Source organism: Glycine soja, chromosome 20, assembly GCF_004193775.1.
Source record: "Glycine soja cultivar W05 chromosome 20, ASM419377v2, whole genome shotgun sequence".
In the NCBI taxonomy this organism is placed as follows: Eukaryota; Viridiplantae; Streptophyta; class Magnoliopsida; order Fabales; family Fabaceae; genus Glycine; species Glycine soja.
In genome coordinates, this window is record NC_041021.1 from 41,102,444 (window position 1) to 41,111,572 (window position 9,129).

General features: G+C 32.3%; 1 protein-coding gene across 1 annotated transcript; it reads left to right on the forward strand.

Annotated features, from left to right (window-relative positions):
• Positions 1 to 468: 468 nt before the first annotated feature.
• Positions 469 to 4,629, forward strand: LOC114402373 (CRIB domain-containing protein RIC10-like). Its single transcript, XM_028364912.1, has 5 exons — positions 469 to 926; positions 1,186 to 1,320; positions 1,414 to 1,511; positions 1,765 to 1,870; positions 3,820 to 4,629. Exons 2-5 carry the CDS (start codon positions 1,263 to 1,265, stop codon positions 4,026 to 4,028), a joined length of 471 nt encoding a protein of 156 aa, XP_028220713.1. The 5' UTR covers positions 469 to 926; positions 1,186 to 1,262; the 3' UTR covers positions 4,029 to 4,629.
• The last annotated feature ends 4,500 nt before the right edge of the window (positions 4,630 to 9,129 follow it).

Genomic DNA, 9,129 nt, shown 5'->3' on the forward strand with positions numbered 1-9,129 from the left:
AAACATATTATTAACCTGATATGATAAGATTGATAGATAATTTTATCTCTTAAACATACCATCATGAGTTTAATAAGTGATTTGTGTGTAAAAAAATATTTATTAGAAAAAATTAATCTCTTAAATAAATTTTAATATCTCAAAAAATTAATGATTAACTTTAATATCAAGGAATATTTGATTCACAATAAAGATGAAAGACACATTTAATATTAAATTTAATTAACAGTTTATCCAATTAAATAATCACTTTCGATACTGAACCAACTAATTACTTTATGAAAGAATTAATTATTTATCATAACATTATTTTTCCCGAGTTAGGATAGAATTCCCCAAAATAAAAAAGAGAGGATAGAATCTCCAAATATTAAATATTTACAGCTAAGCAAAATAACAAAGAAAAGCAGTTTACTGTGGTTAGAACCATAACTCATGAATTAATCTTCCAAGTTCATTCTTTAGTGTATCGAGGCTCACCAACCATCAACCAAGCATGGCAACTATAAACAGCCATACCATAATGGACACTCCTAAATAAACAATCCCATCAAACCATATTATTAAATTGCCTTCCACTTTCGAATCTCTGTCCTAATTTTTTTTTTTTTTCATCTTAAACCAACTCTCTCTATCCATTCTAGTTTTCAAATTTTCATTCATGAATGCCCACCTACTATTCCTCTTCTCCTAGAGGCATCTCTCTTTCCCATTCTTCTCCTTCCTCCTTCCTAGTTTCAGTTCAATCTGCATTCCATACCCCATCTTTCAAATCTCAACTTTTTTACACCCATTCGATCTTTTCTTCCTTCTATTTGATCTTTGCACGTGTCAGCACTCTCCACATGAGTTTCAGAATGATGACGAATGGAGCACAGAAAACATAGTTGGATTTCTATCAGCACCGGCATCAAAACCATCTTGGGGTACTGTATTTCATTTTTTATTTTTCTCTTCCCTTAGAAATTTTCTACTAAAAACCATTTGAAAGTGAAGTTTTCATTTTTAACATTAATGAGCAATAGCATCTTTTCTGTGTTCAATATTCAGATGCCAATCTTCATTCCTAGGAAACAAAAAAAAAAAAAGTTCCAAATCACATGCAATAAAACCTTAGCTGATATTCTACACTGTTTATGGAATTGGACATTTGTATATAATTAACAACACTCCATTTTGTGACAGGCAAAAGCATTTCCAGGTCAAGAATTTTCGGTCTATACTTCCCATTTTGTCATACTGTTGGGGTTGTGATCTGCACCATGGCAACCACATTAAAAGGAATCTACAAGAGTATCAAATACATCACACAAATATTTGGTAATCCTTTATATATGCACCCTTGAATGCAATTTTGGTTTTCTGGGTTTTTGTTGTTGGTGGTGCTAAGTTGGGAAATGGGTACTGTTCCAGTTTTGAAGGAGCGGGAGATGGAAATTGGGTACCCGACAGATGTTAAGCATGTGGCTCACATTGGATGGGATGGCCCCTCAGGAACTGGACCCAGTTGGGTACGGAACTGATGAGCACTTTACCTGGCCATTTATGTTTCAACTATTTAAGATCCAATTTTTTTTTTGTCATTTTCTCTATTATTTTTTTATCAGAGAAATTAATTCTGTATTAACTGTGTAAATGATTTTTACAATGTCATCCAACAACCATAGTTATATCTATCTATTATAATTTCTGATTGGTTGAGGGTATACATTTTTTTTTATACTGACATGTGCATAGAAATTATTATTTTGTTTTTTGTTTCAGATGAATGATTTTAAAACAGCGCCTGATTTTTCAACGTCACTAGGTAACTTGGGTGAACTAAATGACCCCAATGGTATGGCTGTCACCGCATCATGGTCCTCCCAAGGTAAGCTTTGCTTCTCACTCCACACATAACAAAATTTCTTCTGAGTCAAGTGTTGATTTTTGCTACCGAATGTGGTGCCATTAAATATTGAGATTGAGATACTGTATTCATGTGGAACGGTGCAGTGTCCTTAATTTAAATAATACAAATAGGTGCCCCTTCACGGGTTAACTAGTAAAAAGGGGAACATGGATTTGATTATTGTTGTGTCTCTTGATTATCTTCTAGATAAAATTGTGAGGCTTCCAAAAGCTATCTAGATTCTTTGCCTCCATAGGAAGAGTTTGGCTGTTATGTCACGAGCAAACTCAGCTCCAACGTGGGGAATCTAATGGCTCTTGGCTTTACAATTAAAACTGTTTCAAGTGGTCCACACCAGAATTTCTTAAACGGAGTGGTTTGATTGTGTTGAATTTAGTATTTAATATTATATATCACTGTGCTTGATAAGAATATGTTTTGTTGGTCTTTAGTTTTTCCATGTGGTAAGTTTCCTCAATGTGATCAAGTTAAACCCTTTAAAGAACTGAACAACCTAATTGAGTGAAACTGCAAAACTGTATGAATAGTTCTATTAGTGAAGATCATAAGATTTGTTCTTATTGGTGTGTGATTAAGATGGAACCACCGATATACAACATTACTAATTACTATGACCTTCTAATATGATCTCCGGAAATTTGTTGCTATCATTCATATCAAATATATATATCGATAGCTAATTGTAACCTAAGAAGCACAAACACTTGTAAGTGTCCTTGTTTTGTAACCTTGTCAGATATGTATCCATGTTGGATACTGCATGGATATTTCAAATACTTTTAATTGCATTTATATATTTTTTATACTTTTATTTTTTGAACTTTTATACCGATACTGGTTGGAATAACACAATAATTAGATAAAATTTTATATTTTATTAGATTTATAATGACTTATGCTCAATTTTAAAACATGAATCCTCTCGTGTGATTTAATTTTTCATTTCATATTAACTTTAGATTAATTATATGTATATTATATTATAGCAGTGTTGCGTCCAATAATTTTTAAAATTTGCCATATACTCGTATTTTGTTGGATTGTGTTGGTGCCTATATCCTGTATTTGTGCTTCCTAGACTGTATCAGCAGCCAACTTAAACAATCTTACCTCTAATGTATTTTTTATGCCTAGATATACACCTGATCTTACCCTTTAAAAAGCTTTACGATTGTATTACTTAAATGATAGGTTGTTCTTGGAACTGTATATTTTGGGAATCATGGTATGTTTGAATGCGGTTGTTGATATTGCTAAGAAGAATTTAGCCGTGCACTTTTTGGAGTTCTGCTCTTCTGTTGGACATATTAGCTGTTACTGTGACTCTGAACTCCCAAGGGTAAATATGATGTACTGTGTTATTGCATAAGCAATGTGTTCAAGGATGGATTTAGTGCATTTGGAGTATCTGGTTCCTCAGAATTAAGAATTTCACTGAAAACAATGTAGTGATATTCTCTGTTTGAAAGCTGCACTCCATGCTCAGAACTGGGAAGTACTAGTTTCATATGCTACGAAATTAGTTTAACCACACAATTTTATGTTTAAAATAGCCTGTCTATTTGCTGGGTAATTTTCTTTTTCTGGAAGTTTTTTGTTTTCCACCCATGTTACCTTTGACTTTAGTCACTATACATTACTGATTCCTCTGCAATTATGCAGTTACATACTAGAATTTATTTTATTTCCATTGTTTGTGAATTGTGATTATATTTCCTGATAGTTATAGGAGAGAATCATGAGATCTTTTATATTCTTCAAAAATCAAAATTGTTTGCTGGTGTAGGAACTATATTAATGTAAATCAGATCTTGCCGGGTTACCTGGTGCCATGGATTTATTTCCTGTTTGGATGTTATTTATTATTTTTTTTGTATGATAATCATTCCTTACTTGGCTTTGAACAGATTTTGAAGAGTCCACAGGAAGCCAACCAGCATCAAACATTTACAAAGGCATCCCATCTGCTGGGGTTTCTCATGCTTCTAAGAAATCCAAAAAGAAAAAGACCAAGTCACCTTCCTCTTCTGAGTCGCTATCTGCTTCATCAAGACACTCAAGAGCAACAAAGTCAAAGGCTGCATATAGTGACAGAGAAGCTACTCCAATCTCTTAAAAGTAGCGGGTTCAAGACTATGGAATTGGTGGGAGAAAAAAAAATTTCATTGTGAATAGCAAGATTATGCTCTCATCTGGTGATCCATTAGGGGAAGAAAGAAAATAAAGTTGGATTTGAAAATTTTCCTGCTATTTAGTACAGATCCTAATCCGCAGAGAGAAAAACCAAATTGCTTGTCTTTTTGTCTAAAGGCTGAGAATACAAGTGAAAAACCCAACAGGAGGTTTTTCTTGGATGATAAAATTTGGTCTTCTCTGAATCATATGCATCCTTATATTCGGTAGTTGTATTGTCAGTTTTGCAGATTTAAATGAATGGACATGGAACAAGGATATACCAATAGATGCCTATTTAACAAGATTATTATGCTAGTAATTGATTATTCTTGAAGTAGAATGTAATCAGCGTACTTATATACACCTGCAGATTGGAATGCTAGTGGCCAGAGAAGGGGATTCCAAGTTGTTGGTATCCTCTTTGCTGAATGATGTTCATCACTCAATTGGTCCTTCAAGGTGCATTGTGTTGTATGTTTTGCCTTGTTTGTACTTTTTAGTAGTCCATTTATACAACTTCTATGAAGTTTTTTTCTTTATAATACTTCTATTAGTCTTTGAGCATGCATAGAGGTCACCAAAATATAGAAATGCCGTGCCTTTTGCTCCATACAAATCATAATCCAACACTCAACAGGGTTGAGTCTGAGAAATTTGGGCTAGTATCACGATTTGAATATCCACCAAGAAGTGCCTATATTTAATATGTAGCCATGTTTGGAGTAAAGATTATTTCCTATAAGGGATGCGTCTAGAATAAATAAATAAATAAATTATAAAAGGAGGAAGAGTTGATAGATTTCATTTATTCACTATGACGTGTTTGTGACTCAAAATGATTGGAGCCACTAATTTGTCCTCTTAAATCTTGGAAAGATACTGATGAATTCACCTGCTGATTTATCTATAATGTGGATATTATATGATTTTATTTTTTTCAAGTAGGATAAGAACATATCCATATGATCAACTTCTGAATCATAAAAAAATAAAATAAAAAGATGATCAACTTCTCATGCATTCCTTCATTAATTCATTTTGAAATATTGTTTATTGTAATTTTTTTAATAAAGAAATTGAAAGTAGGGTGAATTATCTTTCTTTCTTTTTTTTGTCCTTGAAAACAAGGTAAACCGATAAACATGAAACCGTGCAGAACCTTGAAATTTCCCAGACAATGATTCCCCCCCCCCTCCTTTCACTTTGTGGAAAAATAAGGATCACTACCTCTGCCTCAGCCATAAGGAATATAAAAAAAGCAGAATATCATGTTGCATCGCCAATAAGAAGGAGAATCTGTCGGGTAAACCCAACAAGAGAAAAACTGAACGCTGCAAAAATTAGAATATTACAATAGATAAGTAGACAAATAAGACAAGATAGAATTTTGCATTAGAGAGAGGAAAAAAATATAGGCCGACACCAATTGTGAAAAAGACGAGAAAAAAAAAATACGTAGTCAACAATAAAACAAGATTTATAATCAAACATTATTACATGATTTGATTCATGTAGACAATCCAATTAATTAGGAAAGTTTAATGTACGCTCTTGTTGTACTAGTGTTGTTTACTCAAAAACAAAAAAGTACGTGCAAATAGAGGCCTACAGAAGGGTGCAACAGGAAAAGTATACAAATTTAAATGGCCGTTAGTAGTAGACCCGCCAAATCCATGCCCAACTTTCCAAATTTCATCACTACCATTCTCACTTTCATTAACTATTATTAGAGAAACCAAGTTTGGGGCAAGTCCATTTTCCAATGCCTACACAATCTTAGATTGTGGACCAGCTTTTGAGCATGGAACCTTTCACAATCTAACGAAGAGGGACACTAGTTGAATTGTCACTTTTTAATACTTGTAAGGAACCTATTTTACTCGCCTGTGGTTTTGTGATATAAAACGAACAACAGTAATAATCATGGGTGCTGCTTCTAGTCTTGTACTCTAATCAAAATTGAAGTTTTATCTCGATAATTTATGTATGTTGTCCTTTGATGTAAACTTTATTCCATAAATTATAAATTTAAATATTTTGATTGAAGACAACACTAAAAATTTTATTTAAAGAACTGCATCTAAGTTTTGTCGTGATATAAACTAGTATATTGCTTCGAACTAAGGTGGGTGGGGGGCCAGCTAGAATCACTCTGATCAATTGGAAGCAAATTGATTTTTTGTTTGATGCACTGCAATTCAAGAATATCAACCACTGTCATGCAAGCATTTCTTTCTAGGAATGGACTTTTTGATTGGTGAAGATAAAGTAATAAACCTGAAGATGCACGGAAATTAACAATCAGTTGTTTCCTTGACAAAGAAACAGACACCAAAATATATAGAAATGCTGGTAACTGTTTTAGCTTTTACAGTGAATCAAATGCTCTATTGGGGTGCCATTGTTAAGAAACAATTCAATTTTACATTTCTTTTGTATCTATCTACAAATCAAAAACCAAATTATGAAATTTTCTTTTGGTTTTGGGCGACCAGTATTTATTCTGCATCTGAAGTTTCTGACTTTATGATATGATTGATTTATACGAAGTAACTGAAAAAAAAATTTGTGAAGCTCGTTTTTTGGTTACGTTTACGTTCTGCTGAATCTGCACATCAAATTAATGATAAAAAAATGATAGGTTTAAAATTGATGTTGAAGCACCTACTCAATTTACAAGGTGGACCCTTTGATTTACATATTTAAGAGCTATGTTCTGCAATTACAAAGCATTGAAGTTGAGTACCAGAATATGGTTCGTTGAAATATAAATGCATAACTACACTATTGAAGTCAGAAGCTAAAATAGAAATATATCCCATCCCTAGAGATTCTTCCAAGGATTTCCCTCTCAAAAGTGCATAAAATTAATTGAAGCATGGGTAGATTAATGCATAGAATTGTGGAGACAATATTTATAAAGCTATATTAAAGCTACCATGTGGAGCAGCCATGTATTAAGAAGAAATTGGTGAACAAATTTGGATGCGACAATTTGCGTTCTCATTAATGGTTGTTCCAATGCCGGCATCAGGCTACATTATTGGAATTCAGGGCTAACCACATTAAACATTCTGATATATGGTGAGCCTCACTGATTCAGTTGCAGTTGCATAAATAAATAATTCAAAGGGATTTGGATGCAAGAATGAGTTGAAGGAAGGTTTAGAGAATATACTCCAACTTCATTGAATTGACAAATGATAGATAACCATCATTTGGTGAGTTGTTGATTCATTGACAAACTACCAAATGGTCAAGTAATATACAATAAGAGTTATGGTTCTCACGATGACTTGCACGATACTTAACTAACATTACAAATTTTTACTATCTAAATTAATAAATAAATAATGATGATTTGAACATAACATTAAAAATTAAAGATAAATTAAAACAAGACTACAAGTTACAATATTTTTTATAAACACATAATAAAATGATATGAAATTCAAATGACAAAGGTTGTCAGAGTTAAATTTCATTCGATCAAACTCTCTTTACACTAAAACATGATATTTAACTTGAGATTTAATATTAATATCGGTCATAGTTCAAAAATAGTATTCTAATTCCTAATTCATTAGGTGAAAAGACTTAAGTTTTTCCATTAAATGGTAATTCCTTGCACATTTAACAAAGGAACTTGTTTTAAGTTCAATGACCCAAAGATAACTATTAATTCTCATTCTATTATTCCCAGCTCTAAGATTTAATTGACATTTTACCACAGTTCAAGATAAAGAAAATATTTTCTAATTAATAGTAATTTCATCTAAAAATAAAATTATGGGTGATCAATCCATAACAAGCATAAAACATGAAAGTAGAAAAGTTAACATTGAAGAACAAAATGAATATATAACAAGATTTCAAAAAGAAATACATGAGAGTATAAGGTTTATATATTGTCTAACCCCAACAATGGAGGATTTAACTACTCTTCTCCATAAGTAGCATCCAAAAGCAAAATGGAAGGAAGAAAATGGAAGAAAGAAACTTAGACAAAGTGATTGTTTTTCAAGCTTAAAACGTGATACCCACAAATGGAACCGAAATCTATTTATACAACCCAAAAAATCTAGACTTTAGGGAAGATCTGGTTAAGCAAAATTTTTTGGATTCAAGCAAATTCTATAACTACAATTTTGTACTTCTATCCTAATTCAGCTTAAGTCAAAAGTTTATTAGCTTAAATTGATTTATCCTCTGTAGCTTTATTGCATCTATCCAAAAAGAGCACTACAGCTTAACCCCTCATTTCCTAGCTTGAGCACACTTGCCACTTCAAGTTTTCACAACTCTTGCTCCAAGTTACATTTCAATCCATTTCAAATTTCCTACAAAATATTCCATCCATGAATATGTGCAATCTACCAAAATGATAATAAAAGAGAAAAACTACAATATCAATAATTTAACAACAAAAAGACACAATTAAAGTCCTAAATAAGTGAAGAGATGGAATAATTGTCTAGATTCACCTATCTCAATCAAATATTTTTAGTAATTATCACGAGTGTTTTTCAAAATGAACAAGATTCTATAGTCTTACCGGATATATACTAGTAGCTCACTTCACACCAAAATTCTCTATTTTGTAGTACTATTTTCGCATGTGTTGGTTACACGATCATGTCAATGAATGGGAGACATGCATACCTAAAACGAAGCACACAATTGGAGAACATTAATTAAATTGCTCAACCAAATAATTTATTTTGGATGGTTTTCCATTACAACATTAATCAGTTCCCTCATACCTCATCCATCTAATGCTTAGAGAATTATTTAGTGGGCCTGCAGCATGACATGCAATAAATGATCATTAGGTCATTTCTACAATAAATGATCATTAGGTCATTTCTACATCCACTACTACAGTATACAGCAACTCAGTAGCCGAGTAGGAACCAAATTAACATCTATCTGATTCTTATCTTACTATACTACATGAATACTATTTTCCCAATTTGTATTGCAACATTTATGTCTAAAATAGCTAGGAATGCCTCGACCGGCCGGTATAGTAATAATTGTGG

Coding starts and splice junctions, on each gene's coding strand:
- LOC114402373 (XM_028364912.1), top strand. CDS start 1,263: ATGGCAACCACATTAAAAGGAATCTACAAGAGTATCAAATACATCACA. Junction 1,321..1,413: donor ATACATCACACAAATATTTG/GTAATCCTTTAT, acceptor GTACTGTTCCAG/TTTTGAAGGAGCGGGAGATG. Junction 1,871..3,819: donor CGCATCATGGTCCTCCCAAG/GTAAGCTTTGCT, acceptor GGCTTTGAACAG/ATTTTGAAGAGTCCACAGGA.